Here is a 26,805-nt window from a genome sequence, read left to right as displayed (position 1 = left end):
TATTGAATTGCGGGACAGGCTCGAGGGGCCAGATGGCCTACTCCTGCTCCTAGTTCTTATATTCTTATGTTCTCATGCATTCACACAAGCAGAGGCACAGGTGAAGGCCATTCAGCCCTTAAACCTGCTTTCTCAGGTCTGATGGTGGCTTAGTGGTTAGCACTGCTGCCTTGTAGCATTAGGGGTGCTGGGTTCAATTCCATTCTTGGCTGACTGTCTGTTTGGAGTTTGCACGTTCTCCCCATGTCTGTGTGGGTTTCCTCCCACAATCCAAAGATGCGTGGGTTGGCCATGTAAATTGCCCTCTTCAGAGGGTCAGTGTAAACTCAATGGGCAAAATGGCCTTTTTCCATGCTGTAATGCTATGAATTGGACAACTAATTCCATTTGCTCACCTTGGCTCCATATACCTCAACCTCCTTTCCTGTCAATCTCAACCTGAAAATTCCTGCTGAGGGAGAATGTGAAGTGTTCTTCCTCTCACCTATCCCCTCCTCCCACCTCAAGCTACACCTCCATTTCCCACCTACTAACCTCATCCCGCCTCCTTGACCTGTCCGTCCTCCCCGGACTGACCTATCCCCTCCCCACCTATACTCTCCTCTGCACCTATCTTCTCCTCCATCCATCTTCAGTCCACCTCCCCGTCTCTCCCTATTTATTTCAGAACCCTCTCCCCATGCCCCTCTCTGATGAAGGGTCTAGGCCCGAAACGTCAGCTTTTGTGTGTTCACCCAGCTTCACACTTTGTTGTCTTGGATTCTACAGCATCTGCAGCTCCCATCACCTTTGTTCTAAAGAAGTCATCTTGGACTCGAAACATTAATTATTCTCCACTATCCATGAATGAGGGTCAGACTTGCTGAGGTCAGACTTCTGCTTCTCCAGAACTTTCTGATTGTATTCTCAACATTTCCAACATGCACCTTCCATTTTCAGTCACCCCACTCACCCCCAACCCATTCCCAATCTGAACCGACCTGTTCATTGAATGTGATGATATGCACATCTGAGACAGGTGAGACTTGAACCTGGGCCTTCTGACCTCGAGGCAGGGACATTACCACAAAAGCTTCCAATTGCGTTTTGTCACATTATAATGGAATATGTTTCTAGGCATGCTCACAGAAAGCGCAACCCAGATCATAACAATTCACACTGTGTTAAAAAAATAAGACTAATACCAATGGAAAGAGTTTCTCTTTAATTTGCTCTACTGAGGTTGAACAGAGTTAGTGTTTTGGAGTTGCAAGTCAGTGTTGCTACTTTCTTACTGCATTCTATTGAAGTCATTGGGAGATAGGCCAAGCACAATACGAAATCTCTGTTACAAAGATCCCATAAAGGATATGCAGGGACTGCAAAGGAACAAAGAGAAGTAATTTCTGGAATGCCAGGCTAAAACCATCATGAAAGATTGAACAAGCCTCAAAAAGAGAAATGGTTTCTCACTGTATGAAGGGTCTGGCAGTGGAAAATTGTTGCCACTTGTTGAGGAAGAGGAAGTTGAGGGAGTGGTGAGGTCTCTCGGAACACCTTCCAAGAGCCATCGGCCTAATTCGAGGGCAGTAGCCCTTGTAGCTGCACTGCTAGTAATTGTCGTCACTGCGTATGCATAGAACATAGAACATAAAACATTACAGCACAGTACAGGCCCTTCGGCCCTCAATGTTGTGCCGACCTGTCATACCGATCTCAAACCCATCTAACCTACACTATTCCATGTACGTCCATATGCTTGTCCAATGACGACTTAAATATACCTAAAGTTGGCAAATCTACTACCATTGCAGGCAAAGCATTCCATTCCCTTACTACTCTCTGAGTAAAGAAACTACCTCTGACATCTGTCCTATATCTTTCACCCCTCAATTTAAAGCTATGCCCCCTCGTGCTCGCCGTCACCATCCTAGGAAAAAGGCTCTCCCTATCCACCCTATCTAACCCTCTGATTATTTTATATGTTTCAATTAAGTCACCTCTCAACCTTCTTCTCTCTAATGAAAACAGCCTCAAGTCCCTCAGCCTTTCCTCGTAAGACCTTCCCTCCATACCAGGCAACATCCTAGTAAATCTCCTCTGCACCCTTTCCAAAGCTTCTGCATCCTTCTTATAATGCGGTGACCAGAACTGGAATGCTGCAAAGGGGCAGTGTGGACTTGTTGGGCCGAAGGGCCTGTTTCCGCACTGTGGGAAATCTAACAATAATTCACGCACTGGACATGGGCATCGCTGGCCAGGCCAGTGCTTGGTGCCTATTCCTAATTTGTCCAGAGGGCATTTAAGAGTCAGCTGTATTGCTGTGGGTCTGGAGTCACATGTAGGCCAGACCAGGTAAGGCTGGCAGTTTTCTTTCCCTGAAGGACTTTAGTGAACCAGATGGGTTTTTCTGACAATCGACAATGATCATCATTAGACTGTTGATCTCAGATTTTTAATAAATTCAACATACACCATCTGCCGTGGTGGGAGTCGAACCCAGGTCCCTTTAATATTGTCTGGATTTCAGGATTAGTGATCAGTGATAGTTCCACTGGAGCATAAACGCTGTCATTGAGCAGAACGAGAGAATGGCCTGCCACACAAATGAAGCAAGGGTAATGTGAGGTAAAAGTATTTTGCACAGCAAGTTGCTGGGGCATGGAATGCACTGTCTAGAAATATGGGGTGTCACAGTCAATGAAGGTATTCAGGAGGGGCACTGGGTGGTATTTGGATAGAAATGATGGATATCTAGAGTTGAAGACTGATTCTAGGGAACAGAACAGGAGCACGCACGATGGGCGTAATGTTCTCTTTCTGTGCCATAACACTCCTGTGCTGGGCATTCTGCAGCTAGAGTTGAGTTCTCTCAACAGCTCAATGGGTAGGATCACGGTCTATGTGCCTTTGCTTCAGAAAAGATTTTAGGCCCAGTTTCTTGTCTCAGGCAGAGTTTTTAAGGTAGGGCAGTCTCACTACGTATGTAGTGGGATTAATGTGACCCTACCTAGATTACTGTGTACAGTTTTAGTCTCCTTATTTAAAGGGAGATATGCTTGCATTTGAGACAGTTCAGAGCAGGTTCATTGGGCTGATTCCCAGGATGAAGTGGCTGTCTTATGAGGAAAGGTCGTATTGCATACAGAGGCCAGATAAATGAGCCTACATTCATTGGAATATTGAAGAATGAGAGGTGACCTTATTGAAATAGTACAACATACTGAGGGGGCTTCTTGGGGCAGATGCTCAGTGGCTGCTTCTCCAATTGAACATACCTTAAACTGAGGAGGCAAGTTTCAGAAAGAACCAACCATTTAAAGTGAAGATGAGGAGGAATTTCTACTCCCAGAGAAGCCTTAATCTTTAGAATTTTCTATCCCAATGATGGGCTGGCTCACTGAATATACTCAAGGTTGAGATTTATAGATGGATTTTTAAAATTTTTGGAAGTCAACAGTTACAGGAAACAGGCAGAAAAGCTGAGTCGAGTTTAAGGTCAGGTCTGGTATGTTCTTATTGAATGACAAAGCAGGCTAGAGGGGCCGAATGGCCTATGCTTGTTCCAGTTGCTTATGTTCTACCATCCTGTCACAGTCAGCTCCACTGGACAAGACAGAAGGGAAATGAAATCAACCAGACCACCACTCATCAAGCATCCTGAGGGTCACAAACAAACTAGGAGCAGGAGTAGGCAATTCAGCCCTTCTAGCCTGCTACCCCATTCAGTACAATCGTGGCTGGCCTGCTCTTGGCCTCAATGCCAATTTGTGAATCCCCTTTTGCATCTTACCTGCATCGATTAAATCTCCAATGTTAAAACAGGGACAGCACTGCAAAAGTGCTTCATTCATCGTAAAGCATTTTGTGGTATACAGAGGTCATGACAGGAGCTACATAAATGCAAGTTCTTTCTTTTGGAGAAGACTCTTTTGTTCATAATTGGTTGACATGTCAACTGCAATTGTATTCGCTGAGGTGTTGCCATGGTGAAAGCAAAAGTGAAACACTCCGCAGCTCCACGGGAATTGCAAAAGGTGCAAACATGATGATGTTGGATTTGCTTGTTTGAAGGTGTATTGCTTCAAGCAAGTGTACATGAGTCACACTATGAACTTGATTAATCGTCTTAAATTGGTTATTAACATTGCCATCAGCACACTTAGAATTGTTGAGCAAGCGCATCCTGATCATATCTATTGTTTGCTTTGGGTTTGCAAACACAGGCTGGTTGAGTGCAGTCTGTTCTCTGCTTATTATGAACAGCCAGAGGAACATGTTTCCAAGAATCAGACCAGACACAAACCATTAAGGGAGGTGATGGCCAAGTGATATTATCAGTGGACTGTTAATCCAGAGACCCAGATAATGTTCTGGGGACCCCAGTTCAAATCCTGCCCTGGTAGATGGTGGAATTTGAATTCAATAAAATATTTGGAATTAAGAAACTGTGAATCCATTGTCAGTTGTTGGAAAAACCCATTTGGCTCACTTATGTCATTTGGGGAAGGAAATTGCCAACCTTACCTGGTCTGGCCTACATAAGATTCCAGACCCACAGCAATGTCATTCACTCTTAACTGCCCTCTGGACTATAAATGCTGCCTAGCCAGCAATGGACTCGTCCTGTGAATGAGTTAAAAAAAACTTTGATTCTGTCTTCATGGATCCTTCTGGACTTGGTGAGCTTTTCCAGCACTTTCTGATTTATTGGGACATGCTATTTGATTCACTAATGCCCTTTAGGGACAGAAATTTGTCATCCTCACCCAGTCTGGCCTATATGTGACTCCAGATTCACAGCATTGTGTTTGGCATTTAACTGCCCTCTGGGCAGTTAGGGATGGGCAATATTCGAAGAGATAGGAGAGGCGTTAAATGAATATTTTTCGTCAGTATTCACAAAGGAAAAAGACAATGTTGTCAAGGAGAATACTGAGATACATGCTGTTAGACCTGACAGGATTGAAGTTCATAAGGAGGAGGTGTTAGCAATTTTGGAAAATGTGAAAATAGATGAGGGCCAGATGGGATGTATCCTAGGATTCTCTGGGAAGCTAGGGAGGAGATTGCAGAGCCTTTGGCTCTGATCATTGTGTCGTCATTGTCTACAGGAATAGTGCCAGAAGACTGGAGGGTAGCAAATGTTGTCCCTTTGTTCAAGAAGGGGAGTAGAGACAACCCTGGTAATTATAGACCAGTGAGCCTTACTTTGGTTGTGGGTAAAGTGTTGGAAAGGATTATAAGAAATAGGATTTATAATCATCTATAAGGAGTAATTTGATTAGGGATAGTCAATACGGTTTTGTGAAGGGTAGGTCATGCCTCACAGACCTTATTGAGTTCTTTTAGAAGTTGACCAAACAGGTGGATGAGGGTAAAGCAGTTGATGTGGTGTATATGGATTTCAGTAAAGCATTTGATAAGGTTCCCCACGGTAGGCTATTGCAGAACATTTGGTGGAATGGGATTGAGGGTGATTTAGTGATTTGGAACAGGAATTGGCTAGCTGTAAGAAGACAGAGAGTGGTGGTTGATGGGAAATGTTCATCCTGGAGTTCAGTTACTAGTGGTGTACCGCAAGGGGGCCACTGCTGTTTGTCATTTTTATAAGTGACCTGGATGAGTGTGTAGAGGGATGGGTTAGTAAATTTGTGGATGACACTAAGGTCGGTGGAGTTGTGGATAGTGCGGAAGGATGTTGCAGGTTACAGAGGGACATAGATAAGCTGCAGAGCTGGGCTGAGAGGTGGCAAGTGGAGTTTAATGCGGAAAAGTGTGAGGTGGTTCACTTTGGAAGGAGTAACAGGAATACAGAATACTGGGCTAATGGTAAGATTCTTGGTATGTGGATGAGCAGAGGGATCTCGGTGTCCATGTGCATAGATCCCTGAAAGTTGTTAAAAAGGCTTATGGTATGTTAGGTTTTATTGGTAAAGGGATTGAGTTTCGGAGCCATGACGTCATGTTGCAGCTGTACAAAACTCTGGTGCGGCCGCACTTGGAGTATTGTGTACAGTTCTTGTCGCCGCATTATAGGAAGGATTGGAAGCATTGGAAAGGGTGCAGAGGAGATTTACCAGGATGTTGCCTGGTATGGAGGGAAGGTCTTATGAGGAAAGGCTGAGGGACTTGAAGCTGTTTTCGTTAGAGAAAAGAAGGTTAAGAGGTGACTTAATAGAGACATGCAAGATCATCAGACGATTAGATAGGGTGGACAGTGAGAGCCTTTTTCCTCGGATGGTGATGGCTAGCATGAGGGGACATAGCTTTAAATTGAGGGGTGATAGATATAGGACAGATGTCAGAGGTGAGTTCTTTACTCAGAGTAGTAAGGACGTGGAATGCCCTGCCTGCAACAGTAGTAGACTCACCAACTTTAAGGGCATTTAAATGGTCATTGGATAAACATATGGATAATAACAGAGTAGCATAGGTAAGATGGGCTTCAGATTGGTTTCACAGGTCAGCGCAACATCGAGGGCCAAAGGGCCTGTACTGCGCTGTAATGTTCTATGTGCTATGTTATAAATGATGGCCTAGCCAGGGATGCTCACATCCTGTCAGTGAATAAAAAAGAAAGTCAGCACATCCCTGGGATAGATAGCCTTTGTGCTCGACATCACAGCAGTGCTGAAATTAATTCATAACTCATCAGTATATTTGCTAGGGTCAGCAGTAAGATTTACCCAGCCATCTTCTTTGGACATACAATGACTAAATCAGCCAGAATTCTCACTGTTAATGCTCCCGCACGATGTACAGCTGTTTCTTTATTTGCTCACCAGATGCGCGTATCAAGTTTTTGAGATTTGTAGCTCGGGTTGTGGATGAGTTTGTAGACTTGCTCGCTGAGCTGGTGTGTTTGGTTGCAGACGTCTCTGCACAGACAGAGGCACAGTGCAGATGTTACCGAGCAGGGTGACGAAACCAAACCTACCGGCCAATGATGCGGGTATCACTGGCTAAACAATTGGCCTTCAGAATGAGGTGGAACAATTGCAGCAGGTTGACTCTTAATGCTGCTAACTGGGGAGGTGTGGGATTTTGACCTAGCAACACTGAAGCAATGCTGATATAGTTCCAAGTTGGGAAGGTTTTAGTCTTGATGCTTAGGAAAGGTAGGAGAGGGGAGAGATGATCTAGTAAATGAGCAGACCAATAGCTGGATTATCACAAAAGGAAACAAGTAATAATTCCAGCACAGCCCAACAATACCTTGCATGATTGTATGTTCCAGTTCTTGTTGCTCTTCGCTTGGTCCAATCAATATGTTGCCCAATATTCCTCTCAAATGGAACTATTCTACTTCCCTCAGGTGTTCCCTGTTGTAGTGGGTTCCACATTCTTACTGCCCTAAGATTAATTACTTTTCTCCTAAGTTCCCAGTTGGATTTATCCATGATTATCTTGTATTCATGGGGAGTAACTCTGGTTTTTGCTGCAATTAGAAACGGCTTTTCTGCATCAACCTTTTTATAATCTCAAAGACCTCTACCCGAGTCATCGCTCATTCTCTTCTTATTGAGAGACTAGAGCTCCAGCCTGCTTCACTGTTTCATTTGCAAATACAATTCCCTGATCAACCTCACCACGGCAAGCAGGGAAGGTTGAGGACTCCGCATTGCAAATTCTGGTCGGCCGAGGTCCTGGAAATTTCATGCAATGATTTCCTCCAACCTGAGCCCCCTCGAAAACGGTGCACCTTGCTACAACGCGCACACGCACATGCACACACTCACATGCACTCGCTCACTCACTCTCCTGCTGCTGGTCCCCCAGCAGATGCATCTGCACATCACAGTATCAGCAGGAGTGACCACCACAAAATCCTTGTCGAAATACAGTCCCATCTTTGCAGTGACAATAATTCATGCTGTGTGGCACTGTCACCGTGCTAAATGGGACAGACTTTGAGCAGATCTAACAACTCAGACTGAGGCCTCCATGAAGCGCTGTGGGCCATCAACAGCAGCAGAGTTGTAGTCAACACAATCTGTTTCCTTATGGCCTGGTATATTCCACACTCAACAATTACCATCCAACACAGGGATTTTTTAAAAATTAATTCACAGGATGAGTGTGTCACTGGCTAGGCAGCATTTATTGCCCATCCCTAATTGTCCAGAGGGCAGTTAAAAGTCAACCACATTGCTGTGGGCCTGGAGTCACATGTAGGCCAAACCAGGTAAGGTCCTTCCCTAAAGGACACATGGGTTTTCCTAATAATCAACAATGGAATCATGACCATCATTAGATTCTTAATTCCAGATATTCATTGAATTCAAATTCCACCATCTGCTGTGACAGGATTCGAACCCAGGTCCCTAGAACGTTATCTGGGTCTCTGGATTAACAGTTAATATTACCGATAATTCCACGAGGCCATCACCTGCCCCCAAACTTGGTTCCATGACGAGTTCCTAATAATGAGGTGTCAACCCGTGAACCTATCACATAGGACTACCTGCATACCAAACAACAGGAGCTCAATGCAGTAGAGGGGGCTAAGTGATTCCCCAGTCAATGGATCAGATCTAAACTCTATAGTCCTACTGTACAGATGGTTGACTGGATTGATCCCAGAGATGGAAGGTTTGAAATATCAGAAGAGATTGAGCAGTTTTGACTTATACTCTGAGATAATAGGAACTGCCAATGCTGGAGTCTGAGATAACAAGATGTGGAGCTGGATGAATACAACAGGCCTGGCAGCATCAGAGAAGCAGCTTCTCTGATTCTGCCTAGACCTATACTCTCTTGAGATTAGAAGGATGAGAGTTGATCCAATTGAGGTATATAAGATGCTAAAGGATATCAACAAAGTAGACAGAGAGAGAATATATGTAGCAATCTAGAACAAGAGATCATAGTTTTAGGATAAGGGGTAGCATATTTAAAATTAAGATAAGGAGGAATTATTTCTCTTAAAGGATTGCGAATCTGTGGAATTCGCACCTCAGCGTACGATTATTGCCAGGACATTGAGTCAGTTTAAGGAGGGGATAGATGTATTTTTAGTCAGTAATGGATTGAAACATTATGGAGAATAAGCAGGAAAGTGGAGTTGAGGCCAAGGTGAGATTAGCCATGATTGTATTAAATGGCGGAGCAGGCTTAGAACATAGAATATAGAACGTTACAGCGCAGTACAGGCCCTTTGGCCCTTGATGTTGTGCCGAGCTGTGAAACCAAGCTGAAGCCCATCTAACCTACACTATTCTATTATCATCCATATGTTTATCCAATGGCCATGAGGAGCTGATTTGCTCCTGCTCCCAGTTCTTATGTTTTAACCTCGGCAAGAATGGTGTCGGACTGTCACGTAACCAAGGAGATATGGGGTCTCCACAAATATTCCTTTCCTCAGCAATGGGTCAGCCCAAAACATCAGTGCAAAAGACAAAGCTGAAGCAAATTTGCAATATTCTTCAGCAAGAAGTGCTGAGTGGATGATCCATCTCGGCCTCCTCCAGTGGCCCCCAGCAATCCAGATACCAATCTTCAGCCAATTTGATACACTCCATGTGACAGCAAGAAATGCTTGGAGACATTGGATACTGCAAAGGCTACGGGCCCTGACAACATTCTAGCAATAACACTGAAGACTTGTGCTGCAGAACTTGCTGCACCCCTAGTCAAACTCTTCCAGTACAGTTACAACACTGGCATCTACCTGATAATGTGGGAAACTGCCCAAGTATGTTCTGTACATAAAGAACAGGACAAATCCAACCCAGGCAATTACCAACCCAATCAGTCTACTCTCAACCATCAGTAAAGTGATGGGAGGTGTCAATAACAGTGCTATCAAGCATCGCCTGTTCAGCAATAACCTGCTCAGTGACACCCAGTTTGGGTTCTGCCAGGGCCACTCAGCTCCTGGCCTCATTACAGCCTCGGTTCAAATATGGACAAAAGAGCTGAATTCCAGAGGTGAGGTGAGAGTGACAGCCCTTGACATTAAGACTGCATTTGACCGAGTGTGGCATCAAGGAGACCAAGCCAAACTGGAATCAATGGGTATGGGGGGCAGTGAACTCTCTGATAGTTGGAATCATGTCTGACACATAGGAAGATGGTCGTGGTTGTTGCATCTCAGTTCCAGGGCATCTCTGCAGGAGTTCCTCAGGGTAGTGTCCTAGGCCCAACCATCTTCAGCTGCTTCATCAATGACCTGCCCTCCATCATATAGTCAGAAGTGGGAATATTCAGTGATGACTGCACAATGAACAGCACCATTCCTGACTCCTCAGATACTGTTGGTGGCTAAATGCAGAAAGATCTGGACAATATCTTGGTTTGGGTTGAAAAGTGGCAAGTTACATTCATGCCATAAAAGTTCCAGGCAATGACCATCTCCAACAGGAGACAATCTAACCATCATTTCTGGGCATTCAATGGTGTTACCATCACTGAACCCTTCCACTCCCCTTAACTTTCAGTAAATACTCGGATCTCATTAATGAATAAAGCTATTCTTAATAAAACATATTCAAGTTAAACCAATTAGAAAGTGAAAAGACTCGTGACCCAGTTTGATGATGTCTGACGATAAGCCAAATGGCCTTTTCTTCCATCCTAGCTGAGAGGCAGCACCTTGGATAGCGGTTCACTTCCTCAGTGGTACACTGTAGTGATCAGGTCTCCAGGCTGTCTCATAAACCAGACAGGTTGCCAGAGGCTACAATGAGGATTGTGGAGCAGATACTCTAAAGTACTAAATAGAAAACCTGTTATAAACATAGAGAATAGTATCAACTCTGCATAAATCTGAGATCTAAAATATGTAACACTCACCACTGAGATAATGGCTGCAGGTTCATGTGACCAACAGGCTTTTGATACTTGTTGTCAATCATGACTGAACAATGGGTGGCACAGGGGCTCAGAGGTTAGCACTGCTGCCTCACAGCGCCAGGGACTTGGGTTCAATCCAGACACATTCTCCCCGTGTCTGCATGGGTTTCCTCCGGGTGCTCCACTTTCCTCCCACAGTCCAGCGATGTGCAGGCTCGCTGTATTGGCCGTGGGAAATTGCTCATAATGTTCAGGGATGTGTCGATTAGGTGGGTTTTTAGGGGGAGTGGGTCTGAGTGGGAAGCTCTGAGGATTAGTGTGGACTTGTTGGGCCGAAGGGTCTGTTTCCACACTGTAGGGATTCTGCAAATAACCTTGCTTGATTAGGAGTTGCTGGGAGGCCATGTTCCAGATCCTCTGATATGACCATTGAGACAGGGAGGGGATGACAACTGCATGATTTTCCAGGCCTCCAGACACAAGGCTGATTAATGGCTGTCAGCCAGGGACATCGGGCTGGAGCAGTCATCACCTGCTCAGTTATGGTATTTGAATACTCACTGCCAATTCAGAAACTGTTGTGGTTGGACTTTATTTGACAAATCTATTAAAGGATAGGAGTTGAGGCTGATAAATGGAGTTAAGATACAGATCGGCCGGATTTGAATGAATGATAACTTGTTCCTGCTGTTGTTTTTGGAGGCTTTTCCCAACAGTAGTAGCACGAGCTCAAGAGGTTGAATGGCTTTCTCTGTCCCAATCTTTTTTGGACGGTCTCTGATTGGGAATAAGACCATAAGACCATAAGACATAGGAGCAGAAGTAAGGCCATTCAGCCCATCAAGTCCACTCCACCATTTAAATCATGGCTGATGGGCATTTCAACTCCACTTCCCTTCACTCTCCCCATAGCCCTTAATTCCTTGCGAGATCAAGAATTTATCAAACACTGCCTTGAAGACATTTAATGTCCCGGCCTCCACTGCACTCCGTGGCAATGAATTCCACAGGCCCACCACTCTCTGGTTGAAGAAATGTCTCCTCATTTCCGTTTTAAATTTACCCCCTCTAATTCTAAGGCTGTGCCCACGGGTCCTAGTCTCCCCACCAGACGGAAACAATTTCCCAGCATCCACCCTTTCTAAGCCATACATTATCTTGTATGTTTCTATTAGATCTCCCCTCAACCTTCTAAACTCTAATGAATACAATCCCAGGATCCTCAGGTGTTCATCGTACATTAAACCTACCAATCCAGGGATCATCCGTGTGAATCTCCGCTGGACATGCTCCAGTGCCAGTATGTCCTTCCTGAGGTGTGGGCCCCAAAATTGGACACAGTATTCTAAATGGAGCCTAACTAGAGCTTTGTAAAGCCTCAGAAGCACATCGCTGCTTTTATATTCCAACCCCCTTGAGATAAATGACAACATTACATTCGCTTTCTTAATTACGGACTCCACCTGCAAGTTAACCTTCAGAGAATGCCGGATCAACACTCCCAGATCCCTTTGTACTTTGGCTTTATGAATATTCTCACAGTTTAGAAAATAGTCCATGCCTGTATTCTTTTTTCCAAAGTGCAAGACCTCCATTTGCTAGCATTGAATTTCATCAGCAATTTCCTGGACCACTCTCTTAAACTGTCTAAATCTTTCTGCAGCTTCCCCACCTCCTCAGTACTACCTGCCTGCCCACCTATCTTCGTATTATCGGCAAACTTCGCCAGAATGCCCCCAGTCCCTTCATCCAGATCATCGTCCCTTCACCCAGATCACAGGAATAGCTTACAAAAACAACAGCAGCAACAAGTTATACTTATATAGCACCTTTAAGACAATGAAATGTCCCGACATGCTTCACAGGGACGTTACGATATAAAGTGTGATACTAAGCCATGTTCCCTCTAAGAGGCATAGCCCCATCAGACATTCCGCACATGCCAATCTGAGTGCCCATCATTGAATCCTGGTTTCTGAAGCCACTCCTACCTCAGAAGTCCACACAAGAAGACAATATCATCCCTGGGAATGTTGCTCATTTGGTAAAATTGCCAAATATTTGGTCAAAGGTGCTGAGTTCTGAGGAAGGGTCACTCAACCTGAAACGTTAACTCTGCTGAATCTCCACAGATGTGGCCAGACCTGCTGAGCTTTTCCAGCAATTTCTGTCTCTGATTTGGTCCAAGGTGCAGGTTTTGTAAAGGTGCACAGTCTCCATAATCTTTGAACCTATTGCTAATTAAAAGTATATCTCTCTCCTCCTTAAATATATTCAGTGCCTTGCCATTCACCAGACTCTGAGGGATTAATTCTATAGACCCTCTGAGAGAAATAATTCATCCTCAGCTCTGTTTTAAATCTGTTTTAAACCCCTTATCCTAAAACTTTGCCCTCCCATTCTAGATTGCCCCAAATTCATAAATATCTGCTTTGTCAATCCCCATAGTGCCATATGTACCCCATGTGGACCTCCTCTCATTCCTCTGAAATCCAGAGAGTACAGGCCTAAACTACTCAATCTCTCTTTATGACACAAACTCCCCATCTCTGGAATCAATCTAGTGAAGGTCCTCTGAACTGCCAGCGATGCAACTACATCCCTCCTCAAGTATGACATAAAAGTATGAGTGAGGTCTTCAACAGTCGATGAGCTGAGACAGCTGTGAATTGGGGTGATGGTGGAAATAGGTGGCGTTGCTGATGACACAAGTGTCAGATCAGAAGCTCATCTTGGAAAATACATGAGAGGCACAAAAGGTGTCTCGGTTTTGAAATTTCATTTGCTTTGTGTTGTGGAATTGGGGTGCGCACAGCGGGAATTGAATTTCGATTCCTAGAGCAAGTCGAGAGTTTGGGCAAAAAATGGTCCTTCATCCATTTGGCTTAACAGTGTGCGATAATGTATAGGAGAAGCCAGGTTTGTCACTGGTACAAATCAGCATCTGGAGATAGAGCAGATTCCTTACACAAAAAGCATTTGCAATGACAAAAATGTGTAATTTGACCAAATGTTCAGAACTTAAGCAGTTGGAGAGTAAAGATTCTGAATTCACATACATTGGTAATGGCTTCTGGTGATTTTTTTTTCCTGAGTTTCCAAACTTAGTGCTCTTTTGTGGAATTATCTCAATTCCCCACCAATCTCCCTTTCTCTCCTCCCCAGAATGACTTGTCGAATGATGCTGTTTAATTAATAGAAACTGTGCTCTCCTAACCTTTGACCTTTCTCTCTCCTGCTAACCTTTGCTCTAGCTTGCTGTTCTGTTCTCAAACTTGCCCTAAATGCAACTTACTTTAAGCATGCATTATTAACACTTGCAATAAAGATGACCCCATTTTCAGCCAAATCTTCAACCTCTATATTGACGTACCAGACCGCACTCCACCTTTACACACAGAAAAATTTTCAAAAGCTTTTTCTCTCTCTCTCTCATTTTAAAACTAAGTAAAATTGAAGGAGAAATTGCGGTAAATGAGAGATGAAGTCATCTCAATTCACCAGTAAATATTTGAGTCCCATTTACTCTCTGTAGCTGTGTACTTGGCTGGTTTTCTATGAAAAGTGTGTTGAGGAGGTGAAGGGGGTAAAAGATTTTGCTTTGTTTTAGACTTTCCCCCCAGTTGCTGGGGGAACAAGTCATTGTTTTGTCAACTTTTTTTAATGTTTGGGTGCCTTTGTTTTTTTCAAAAAAAATTGTGAATTTTTTTTGGATTCTGATCAACATTTTAATGAGGAAAAGAACAACAAAATATTTGTGCTGATAATTTTCTTTTTTTTTGTGAAGCACAAACCACTTCAATGCGTGATAGCAGATGCTGTATGGTGGGTGGGAGGGGTGGCTGGGAGATTCTTTTTTACTAAATACCTATTTGTCTGGAAGGTGCCCACTTCTCCCTCTGCCTGTTGATTTAATCTGGATAATTACTGTGATGATCAGCCAATTAGAACAACTCTCCTTCATGATTTGGGTGGGGCATTGGATTGGGGAAGACTGGAAATCTCTCCCCTTAGACACCTGCACCCCATCCTGCACGCAACCCTTCCCCAAATCCAGCCTGCCTCTGCCCTCCTCAACTTCGTCACATGCTGTAGAACAGTCCTTGTTATATATCTATGCGTACTGTGTTGGTCCACTGTCTCTGGTGCAAACTAGACCACTTTTTTTTTACGATTTAATCCTGGCTTTAAATATCACCCTCTCAATGTGTGGATGGCAATAATTTCTCATCAATCTGTTCAGAGATGTTCTTACATTCCAATGGAACCTCACGATAGACATTTTTTTATCATACAAACAAGGGTCAGAAATAGTGTACTCGCCCTTTTGAGGCTGTTTCACCATTCAATAAGATAGACTCATTGTCATAAGATAGAGACGTACAGCATGGAAACAGATCCTTTGGCCCAACGCATCCAGATATCCTAAATTGCTCTGGTCCCATTTGCCAACATTTGGTTCATGTCCCTTTAAACCCTTCCTGTTTATGCACCCATTCAGATGCCTTTTAAATGTTGTAGGATGCAGACTCCCTACAGTGAAGAAACACGCCCTTTGGCCCAACAATTCCACACCGACCCTGAGAGCATCCCACCCAGACCCATCCCCTTACAACCCACCAATGCCACACATCCCTGAGCACTACTGGCAATTTAGCATGGCCAATCCACCTAGCCTGCACATCTTTGGACTGTGGGAGGAAACCGGAGTACCCGGAGGAAACCCACGCAGACACGGGGAGAATGTGCAAACTCCACACAGACAGGTGCCTGAGGCTGGAATTGAACCCGGGTCCCTAGACCTGTGAGGCAGCCATACTAACCACTGAGCTACCGTGCCGCCCCAAATTGTAATTGTATCTGCCTCTACTACTCTCCTTGGCAGCTCATTCCATATGCGCGGCCAATCTCTCCATGAAACAGTTGCCCTTTGGATCCCTTTTAAATCTTTCCCTCTCACTTTAAACTGAGACCCTCCAGTTTTGGCCTCCCCCTACCCTGAGGCAAAGACCTTGTCTATTCACCCTATCTGTGCCCTTCATGATTTTATAAACCTCCATAAGATCACCCCTCAGCCTCAGATCTCATTTTAAAGTCAACTCTACATTCCTGTTTATCATCGATAATCTTTGATTCCCTTGGTCAGCAAGTATCTCTCTCTGTCTGCCTTGAAAATACCTGAAGATCTTGCATCCACTACCTTTTGAGGAAAGGAATTATAAAGACTCTGATAGAAAAAATGGTTCCTCATCTCTGTTTTAAATGGGCATCCCCTCATTTTTAAACTGTTATCCCTAGTTGTAGATTCTTTCATAAGAGGAAACATCTTTTCAGCATCCAACCAGTCAAGTCCCCTCAGAATTTTATGTGTTTCAGTTTCCACCTCTTCTAAATTCCAGAGGATACAGGGCCTAATCTTTCTCATATTTCCTCATAAGGCCATGTGCCCATTCCCAGAATTAGTCTAACAAGCCTTTTCTGAACTTCTTCCAGTGCTTTAAAGTCATTCTGTAAGCCTGGTGACCAATGCTATACACACTACTCCAGATGTGATCCCATCAGTGTCAATACTTACTGTATCTGCATACTAACTTTCTGTGATTCAACCAGTTCAGGGATGATATAAGATACAGCTCTACAGCAGGTGGACTCAAATTGGGACCTCCTAGCTCAGAGGTAGGGGTATTACCATTGCACCATAACCAACCTGGAATTCTGGTTTTATCCTTTTGATAATAATTCCTGGAGTCTGAGACATCCACCAGGCAATGCCATGGATTTAAGAACCTCCTTTCCTGGCCAGTCACAATGCAGCTTGCTCCCTTTCTTCCAGTCGAACTCCAATTTTACTTCCATATGGGATGGCCATTCTTGCTTTTTTAAAATGTATTTTAAGCAGAGCCTTTTGTCCGAATTCCACAATCCTGTCCAGCCACTGATTCCCGCCAGAATGGCAAGAAAGAAAAATAAATATGCGCGGGATTCATTGGCACCCAATTGAAATGCTTTCACCCGGAGGAACGCTTAGAGATTCTGGGCAAACAAAATTGAAGAGTTGTAGCACACGCAGTTTGAAGTGGTTTCATGTAGAGGGAGCAGTTGGAACAATTTTAATGATTTTTTTTCGGGAAAAGCTGTTAAAGTTTTTAAGGAAAAGAATATTTATCTCTCTCTCTCTCTTGCTCTCTCTATGGACTGCATGATGAAGAAGTTGCAGTTTAGGGTTTGTGAAATGTCAGTGTTAGAGTTATGTTTTTTTTCGTAGATGGGCATGTATATGCTCATTTGTTTGTATATCCCCCATCCCTTCCTTACAGCTAAAAGCTCTAACGCTGGCAGAAAGCTTCGTCCCACCTTTACATGGACATGGCAACTTTTATACACTTTCATTCCTGCCATCTTCATCTCCCACATAGTACACTCATAGGGTGGAATCTGAAAAAAAACATTTTAAAACAGACCATTTCCCTTCCCTCCCCACCACCACCCCCACACCGACCCATCCACCCAATCACTCTTCCATCTCCTCTACCCACCTAGCACGCTCCCAAACTTTTAGCAGCGTTGACAAAAATGTACAGTATCAGTCGTCCAGTCTTGCAAAGCCAGAATAGGAAAAGACATTTAAAAACAAAGAGGATTTAATTTAAACAGAAAAATATATCAGCGTAAAAGATTTAAAAAAGGAAAGCGTTAGATTTGTAGATATTTAACAAGCAAAAAGAGATGTCGAGATTAAACAATGTACAGTCTTTTTTTGTAATACCTGAAATATTTTACAAAAGGACGACAGCAGTAAAGAGTAATCCACTAGTACAGAGGTACTTTTCATGTTGTGTGGTGTGGCTGTATATGTGATGTTGCCTCCCCTTGTGATCATTTTGTCAACGAGCAACTTTTTTTGCTAATTACGAAAACAACAATATAGAAATCTTGTCCAAAAGCATCTTACACAACTTTCTTTTTTTTATAAATTCTTCCTTCATGCCAAAATCATGCGGGCAATTTGTTGATGTAAGTTGAAGAATTACATGGTATATATATAATTTTTTTCTGTATATGTATATATAAAGACATATTTATAGCTCCTTTCTTGAATGTACCGTAGGCTGTCCTGCTTTTTTTTAGCGTGTGTGTGTTAAATTAATTTACAATATATACATTTTTGATTTTTTTTCTCTCTATAACTGCGGTTGTTAAGTGTGTGTTGAATCTTGATGTTTAAACTGTTAATGTTTGGTGTCTGTATTTTCATTTGATTTGCCGTGCATTGATGAAGTTAAGGGGCTGTGCTTTCCTTTCAACTAATTGCATCTGTGTGTGTGTGTGTGTGTGAGTGATGTGATTTTGGTTTGGTTTTACTTTTGCTGGCGAGGAGCCTGTCTGTGTCTTGTGTGTTGTGGATGAACACGCGTCTCTCTCCCTCTCCGTGTGTCTCTCTAACTTGCTCTTTTCTCCTTCCACCCTAGGAGATGAATTAGTTTTCCCTGTAGTGACAGAAGAAGCCTTAGCAAACCCTCCTCTCGCCACTCGTGCACCTTTCATCTCCCTCCTCCCTACCTTCCGTCCCCTTCTCACCATGATTGAGGGCACCAAAGATTCTCTGTCCATGATCCCTGAGGTGGGGTTACCTTGCCTGTCGGAGCAGGACCACGATGATTGTGATGCTGGCTTGATGATATCTGGTTATGGCTCAGGGGAGGCACATGACTCTAATCTACCCCCTACTGATGATGAAGATTTTCACACCACCTTGTCCTTGGTAACAGATAAGACCTTGTCCACATCGACCTTTGAAGGTGGCTACAAAGCGCACGCACCCAAATGGGACTACAAGGACTTTAGACCTAACAAAGCGTCTGAATCCGGTAGGATTGTCACCACTGCCTCTGCCCCTGAGCTGCTCAGTTCCGTGCCGCCCGGGAAATTGCCCAAGCTGCCCGCGGGCAAGTTGAACACGCGTGAGCAGAAACCCGACCCAGGCTCGGTGTTGGTCCCCCGACCCACCGCGTACGAGGTAGACAGTACCAAGCTGAAGAGTCCCCCCCTAGTCACCTCACCCATGTTCCGTAATGTACCCACAGCCAACCCCACGGATCCGGGAGTGCGCCGGGGTCCCGGGGCCTCAGAGGTGGTGCGGGAATCGAGCAGCACGACCGGGATGGTCGTGGGGATAGTAGCGGCGGCAGCTCTCTGCATCCTGATCCTCCTCTATGCCATGTACAAGTACCGCAACAGGGACGAAGGCTCCTACCGGGTGGACGAGACTCGCAATTATATCAGTAACTCGGCGCAGACCAACGGCACTGTTGTCAAGGAGAAACAACAGAGTGCAAAAGGTACTAGCAAGAAGCACAAAAACAAGGACAAAGAATACTATGTGTAGAGCGGACAAAAGAAAACATTTAACACAAGAGGGGGAAGGGAGAATTGAACAACAACATGAAACTAAAAGGAGACACAATCAAAAATATATATTATACAGAAATATATATATATATGTGAATTCTGACAGCGCACATCTGCCACTCTACTTAGATTTTAAATACACAATAAAAGAGAAACTCTTTTTGGGGAAATGAAAATACAAACTCCACATACAGCTTGGAAATGCACTGTGGCAAAAAAAATAAGACAATGAACTTGCAGAATGATGGTGTTCCTGCTTTAAGACAGTAAACACACACACACACACACACACAGAGCTGTCACAGAGGCCAGAGTGTTGTATTCTGGTGAATGAATCTCCAATCGGAGACTAGATCCACGGCCTCCTCGGTTTTTAATCCTGGATGCGACTGTTAAGACTTTGTGACATTTCGCATTTTCTCGAGATTCTTCTTTTGATTTGGTTGTAAAAGCTGTGTACTGAATTTTGTCTTTTTATTTAAAAAAAAACCATTTTCTTGCTCTTTGCCGTGTGGAGCATGTAATTGCGACCTATGTGTAGATAGTGACCAGCTAATAATGTGTGGGCCTTGGGAGAGAGGGAGGGTTATGTGTGGGGTGGGTGGGGAAGGTGGGGAGATATATGGGGATTGGTGGCGGTGTGTGTGTGTGCGTGTGTGTGTAGGCGTGTATGCGTGTATGTCTACAGTCAGTCTGTCTCCTCCCCCACCCCCTACTGCCTCCTCCTCCCCTTGGAAAACAGGGCTTTTGACCGTTCAACTTTGTAACGTTTCTACATCTCAAATCGTGGTGTCCTCCTTATGATTTGCTGTCCGCAATAAAAAGTTGTATTTAGGTGTATGAACATTGAACAAACAAAAGATGAGTGAAGAAGAACAGAGACAAAAGTGGGAGATACGCACGGATCGGACAGGTCTGTGTCAATCTTCAACTGAGGTGACCACCTTGCTGTTTAAGAGCTGTTAATTGTACAACATATTACTCTTAGACTGTGGTAGTTAGAAAACAGCTCATTAAAAACTATAGCTGTGGTTCTGAGTTTCAGTAAATGACTGTGGTGCATGCACATTCAAAAGAAAAATAAAATTAACCACATCATATACGATATGGTGTTCAATTTTGATGAGAAAGAAATATATTCGCTGGCCAAACTTAACATGATGTGTTTTAATTTTATCGATTTAATTTAGTTCATGTGTGCTTTATCTGCCTCTCTCTCCTTTTCTCTGTCGCCACCTTTACTGGATTTCAAGGGGAAATGCTGTTTAAGGTCACTCAAGCATTCACCGTAATTATATATAAATATCTATTTAAAAATACAAAGCTGAAAGGTATGCATTTTCAAATCGTTCAAATCATCACAACTGTGTCAAGGAATAAAAACACAATTTGTTTACATAATGTTATTATGTTATTATATAGCCTGTGTACTTCGTAGTTAGAACTATTGTACATACATTTTCAGTTTAATCTTTTTGAGTATTTGTATCGTTCCAAACTCTTGCAAAGTTTTTTTTTGCAATATCTTTCCCGTGGAGACGTGAGGGTGAAGCTGGTTTAGATGAGAAATCGGGTATAAAGGTGTATTTTTTTTATTTTGTAAAGAAGCTGACGCAATTGTTATCATTTAGGTTTAGAATTTCTGCTCTCTCTCTCACTCTTTCCCCCCTTCCCCCTCTCGCTAGTGTTTGTAAGCCGCATGAACATTTTCTGTTTAAAACCAGTGGTCATCATTAAATACATGGTTATCATTCTCGATCCACCTGGGTTTCCTTTTGCGATACATTGTTTTTTGAGTGCGACTCTAACACAAAGTGCGGGTGAGCTCTGTAGGTATCCAAGTACTTGTTGGTCAACTTAATAAATATACAAAAGAAACACAGAAATATTTATACCTCAATGTCTATTGCTATCGATTGTGCTGTGGATTTGCTTCTTGGTATTTTTATTTTTTTTACTGTGAACACCTGGACTTGGAAAATCTGTATGTGGGCTTTATATCATATTTTATACTATTTTTGTTCCACATCAATGTGAAAATTTTGATTGCTTTTTTTTGAGTTAATGTGATGTTTCTTCATGCATCTCTCCATCTTTGCTTTTGTTGTATTTCTGTTGTATAAACAATATGCTTAGCAATAAAATGTTCTTCCCAAAGCTGATGAATGTTGATCTACCTTTTCATCTGGTGTCAGACGCTGTTTTTCAACATTCAGAACCAATGACCAAACATTCTTCATTCTCATCCTCCCCCCCAATGATTGGTGATCTCTGCACTGGCAACACAAAATGGATATCAATGGATACTTAGCTACTAAAATGTTGGCCGTAAATGGTAGATGATTGGAGACAGAGCCAAAGAGTCATACAGCACAGAAACTGACTCTTCTATCCAACCAGTCAACGCCGACCAAGTTTCTGAAACTAAATTTGTTCCACCTGCCTCAAATCCCTCCAAATACTTCCTGTTCATCAACATACCTAAATGTCTTTTAAATGTTGTAACTGTACCCTCATCCAGCACTTCCTCAGGAAGTTCATTCCACATACGAACCACTCCCTGTGTAAGAACGTTGCCCCTCATGTCCTTTTTTAAATCATTCTCCCCTCGAGTTAAAAAATATGCCACTTCCTTTTCAACTCACCCAGCCCAGGGAACAGACCCCTGTCATTCATCTTATCTATGCCCCTCGTGGTTTTACAAATCTCAGTAAGATCTCCCCTCAACCTCCAAGCTGCAGTGAAAAAAGTTTCAGTCTTCCCAGAGATAATAGGAACTGCAGATGCTGGAGAATCCAAGATAACAAGGTGTGGAGCTGGATGAACACGGCAGGCCAAGCAGCATCTTAGGAGCAGGAAAGCCTAGTTTTATATCTGATCATCGTCATAGATTCCCTACAGTCTGGAAACAGGCCCTTCGGCCCAACAAGTCCACATCGATCCTCAGAGCATCCCTATAACCCAAGATAACCTGCATGTCCCTGAACATAATGGGCAATTTAACATGTCCAATACACCTACCCAGCACATCTTTGGACTGTGGGAGGAAACCCACACACACACGGGGAGAATGCGCAAACGCCACACAGACATTGACCCAAGGTTGGAGTCAAACCCAGACCCCTGGTGCTGTGAGGCACCAATGCTAACCACTGAGCCAATCTCAAACCGTCCATACCTGGTACTATCCTGATAAACCTTTTCTGAACCCTCTCCACTTTAACAATATCCTTCCTATAGCAGGCCTCCCAGAACTAGAGGCTCAGACCCTGGAAAGATCACACAGTGTCGCTAGTCTGGCCAGGCTGAAACGGGTTTCATACTATCTGCTCTTTGAACAGGAGGTGCTAATCCTAATTAAAAGAAATGAGAGGCAGATGAATCAACTACAAAATAAAACATTAAATGTTATTGATCAGTTTGCCGAAAAAAGAGTTACCTTTTGCGAGCATAAGATGTCCTAGCACACTTTATGGTTATAATGTAGGAAATGCAGCAACCAATCTGCACACAGCAATCTTCCCTAAACACCCAAGTGATAATGACTGGATGATCTGCTTCTAAGGATCTAAAAAAAATAGAAAATATTGGAGAAACTCATTAGGTCTGGCAGCATCTGTCGAGAGCGAAACAGAGTTAACATTTTGGGCCCAGTATTTTTTGAATAATAACTCAGGAAGCCTGACTGGAAAGGAACATCACTTATTGTTGAGCACCAAAATGGGATGACTACTCGCAGTGTACATAGGCTAGATCCAGCCTGGAAGAGACAGACCCATCCCTAATTTTGGTCTTCTTTTTATGCAGAAGTGCTCTTCTACACAGCTTAATGTTTTTTTTTCACGATCATCAGATCTCCATGGTTTTTCTTTCTGCTATTAACCACCACCAGTGCGGTTCCATGTTTCCAAATGGATAATTTATGTGCAATGCCTATTACATGGAATATAAACCATCAAAGGTGAGGGAACTGCATCTGCTTTGTACAATTTGCTGATCAACCTATTCAGAGATATAATTACCCATCACCGGAGCAGGCCCAGAACTATGGACATTGCCACTGTGCATCATGGACCCTCTAGGCCTGCTTTGTCTTCTCTTCTTTTTTATATTTGTAAGTGCTCTTACACACAACCTATTTTCATCACCAAATCACCGTGACTTTTTTTGTGGCTCTTATTTGTTAACCAGTGCCAGAAAAACACCCGCACAGCCAATTAGATCTTTACTTTCAAAGCCTGTTTCAAGCAATACAATCCATCTAAGTTGAGGGAGGAATAGGGAGGGCAGGGAGGGGCTAAATGAAAGTGGAGTTGGAACGGGCTGGGTCTGCTGTATTTTCTACATCTCGAAGTACTCTTACACACAACCAATTGGCTTCCAACACCAAATCACTGCGACTTTTTCTTCCATTTTAACTATTAACCATCAAAATACCCGTGTCGCTATTTGAAGCCTGCTTTAACATATGTATCTCCTTTTCCAAAAAGGACAGCCTGTTCAGAGATGTTATGACACACCACTGAAGCAGGTTGCACTTGAGCCCAGGACTCCTGAATATGAGGTAGGGTCGTTGCCACTGCACTGCAAGATCTGTTAAAGGCCTGGTTTTTCCTTTTGTTATATCCAGAAACATTGTCACACACAACTGAATGACTTTCCCACCACCAAATCACCATGGCTTTTTTTTTTAAACCATGAACTGCCACCAGGAAAACACCCGTGTAACCAATTAAATATAGGCCATGCGAACCATCGAAAGTGAGCGGGAGGTAGGGAGAGCAGGAAGGAGCTAAATTAAAATGGAGCTGGAGGGCGAAATAAAGCATGTTTTTCACACGGTAGTCATGCCTCTCTGTAAAGGCATTGAGAGAACTGATGGACACCACGTGCTCCATCTCCAAGGTCATCTGAGTAACCACAGAAGAGGGACAGACCATTGACAGAAATGAGCCCATCCATATAGACTTAGAGGTGATCTGCTTCATAAAGAGCTCAGGTGATGAGTTCCAGCCAGTTAGGTCATTGCCTGTTCCCAAAGAAAATCCTCTTCAGGAATGGAATGAGTCTGCATGGACTTTGGAGGTCTTGTCACAAGCACTTTCGATCTTTCATTGTAAAATGTATCAGGCTTGGTAATCAAAGACTGTTCAGTGAGCAGCAAGAATAATCTGGCAGCATCTGTGAGGAGAGACACAGAGTTATCATTTGAGCCTACACATCAAAACTTGAGTTCTGAACAGTTCTGAAGGAGAGTCACTGGACCCAAAACAGTAACTCTGTCTCTCTCCCTGGAGATGTCACCGGATCTGCCCAGTTTCTCCTCCACTTTGTATGACTGTTTAAGATTTCCAGGTTCTGCAGGATTTTGCTTTGATCTGGGTTGTAACGATGTTGGTCGAGGGATCAATAGGAAACTAGGAAACCCAGGGTACACTCTAGTCTTCTTTGAAATCAAGCACCGGCTGATAGGAATGTTTACACTTTTTAACTGGAGGACACCTAGCACTGGGAACTAATACACCATATGGCCATGAGATACGGGGCAGAATTAGGCCATTCAACCCATCAAGTTTACTCCACCACTTGACTCTGACTGATATGTTCCTCAACCCCATTCTCCTACCTTCTCCTTGTAAGCCTTCAGCCCACTAACTAATAAAGAACCCATCTATCTGTGACTTAGAGACATTCAATGGCTTGGCCTCCAGACCCCGCTATGGCACTGAGTCCTCTTCATCACAGGCCTGAAGGATTGTCCCTTCACTCTGAGGTTACAATCCCAGGTCCTAGTCTTGAACATCAGCCTTGAGCTTTGCCTTGAGTAGAATTTGAGCCCTCAACCATCAGAATTGGGCGAAAGCACCACCAATTGAGTTACAGCTCAGTCTGTATCTGAAGGTACCGTCGCATGGCGCCCAGTCTCAGATTATCCCATCCTCATGCTTCTGTCACTAATCCCCACATCCAGTCACCTTCCCACAGCCAATCAGGAAGCAACAATCATTCTTTATTTCTTCCGTTGGCTGATTCTTGGCTGGTCACTAACCAGTCTTTGAATTTGAAATTCTGATACCTTTTACAACAAAAGACAAAAAAGCATGCAAAAAAATTATTGCCAAATTATTGCCCCAGAGATTTTTCTGCAGGGTTACTGAAAGCAGTGCTGCTGAAGATAATTAGTCCTAATCGCTGGACAATGCAGGAGAGTTGGCAGCTGCAGGGCAGCAACATTTCAAGGAAGATGAGATTGCGAATGAAGCTCCTGGGCTAGAACCTCTCACTTTCACGCTGTGGCCTATGCTGTCTGCTGAACCACGACTTCACTTCAAAAGTCATCGCACTGAAGTGTTTCGGGACAAATTGTCGAAAGGAAGCAGAAGTTGCAAATCTTCCATTGAAAGAAGTCACCTGATATCATATATCTTCCCGTGGTTTGGATTTTGGCCAATGTTCGACATTACCATCACCACACATCATTAAAAAAAAGGTTTCAAATGAGAATTAGGTTTTATTGTCACACAAGTACAGGAGTACAGTGAAAGTGTACAATGTTGCCACACACAGTGCCATTTTAGGCACAAAGTACCTAGTCACAAATGTTGGGCACTAAATTGATGAGGTTCAAAAATAAAGAGAAAAACCAGAAGTTCTATATTACAGTTCATTGTAGTATAAATTAGCAGTACATGTGACAATACAATCTTAATTCTAACTCTAATGTTTAAAATCACAATGCAGCATGGTAATAAAAGATCTTAAACCAAATAGCTCTTTCCTTTTCGATTGCTGTCAAACTGTTTCTTCATCACAGCGATAGGAGGAACTCCTGGAAGCCTCTTAGGATATCAAGTTAAATCAGCACTGATCAGTAACCTCACTCTGTCTGGGCATTTTGCCTCTGTAATCTTTAATACCCATGCCTGGTTAAAGCCTAGCAATCTTACCTTTGAAACTGTGAAGCACATTTTTTTTACTTTGTTCACAGAATGTGGGCTGGATCAATGTTTATTGCCCATTCCTGGTTGCCCTGGAGGAGGTGATGGTGAGCTGCCTTCTTGAACCACTGCAGGTTTCTGACATTATCCTGTCGAGGTCTAATTTTTATCCAAATGCCTCTTTGGTCTTGAGTCCCTTCATCAGAGATAGCCAATCAAATCCTTTCATTATGCTCAGCACCTCAATTAGATGATCATTCATCTTCATACTCCAGCAAATATCAGTCAATTCTATGTAACCTATCCTCATAACCCAAATGTTTGATCTTACTCCAATGCTGGTAGACAGTCAGAAGCCACAAGTCACCAGGCTATAGACCAGATCCAGGCTTTCAGAGCGCTACTCCTTCATCAGGTCCTTTGTGTCATTCTGCTGAGCCAGTATTACTCAACATTGCCATCAAACCCTTAACCTTTCTCAAGAGGTATGATGACTTCGCATCTTGATATTACTTACCTCAGTCAACCATTTCCCTTTGTATGAAAAAGTAGGTTCCACCCAAAGGATCTGAGGCAGCAATTACATTCGAGGGAGAGACAACAAGGGTCACTACGCCTCAGGTGGAGGGTGAGGCTGAGAAAGCAGGACCTTCAAACAAAAACCCTAACCAATACAGGT

At 43.4% G+C, this 26,805-nt stretch overlaps 1 protein-coding gene across 32 annotated transcripts in view; it reads left to right on the top strand.

The window, feature by feature from the left end:
• The window catches only part of nrxn3a (neurexin 3a), a 2,036,587-nt gene that overhangs the window by 1,910,391 nt on the left and 99,391 nt on the right, over positions 1 to 26,805 (top strand). For 13 of the 32 annotated variants that reach the window (XM_059648989.1, XM_048537422.2, XM_059648988.1 and 10 more), the window contains one exon: positions 18,249 to 19,276. The exons of 2 other annotated variants lie outside the window; for them this stretch is intronic. In XM_059648989.1, the coding sequence (XP_059504972.1) occupies positions 18,249 to 19,165 (917 nt within the window). In that variant the 3' untranslated portion in view covers positions 19,166 to 19,276. Of the gene's footprint in view, positions 1 to 17,096; positions 17,794 to 18,248; positions 19,277 to 26,805 lie in introns of those variants that run through there. 17 more of the 32 variants (XM_059649003.1, XM_059648997.1, XM_059648996.1 and 14 more) reach the window with 3 other exon arrangements.

Source organism: Stegostoma tigrinum, chromosome 10 (assembly GCF_030684315.1).
Source record: "Stegostoma tigrinum isolate sSteTig4 chromosome 10, sSteTig4.hap1, whole genome shotgun sequence".
NCBI classification, from domain to species: Eukaryota; Metazoa; Chordata; class Chondrichthyes; order Orectolobiformes; family Stegostomatidae; genus Stegostoma; species Stegostoma tigrinum.
Note: the sequence above shows the minus strand (reverse complement) of the source record. Positions and strands in the feature narration are given on the sequence as shown.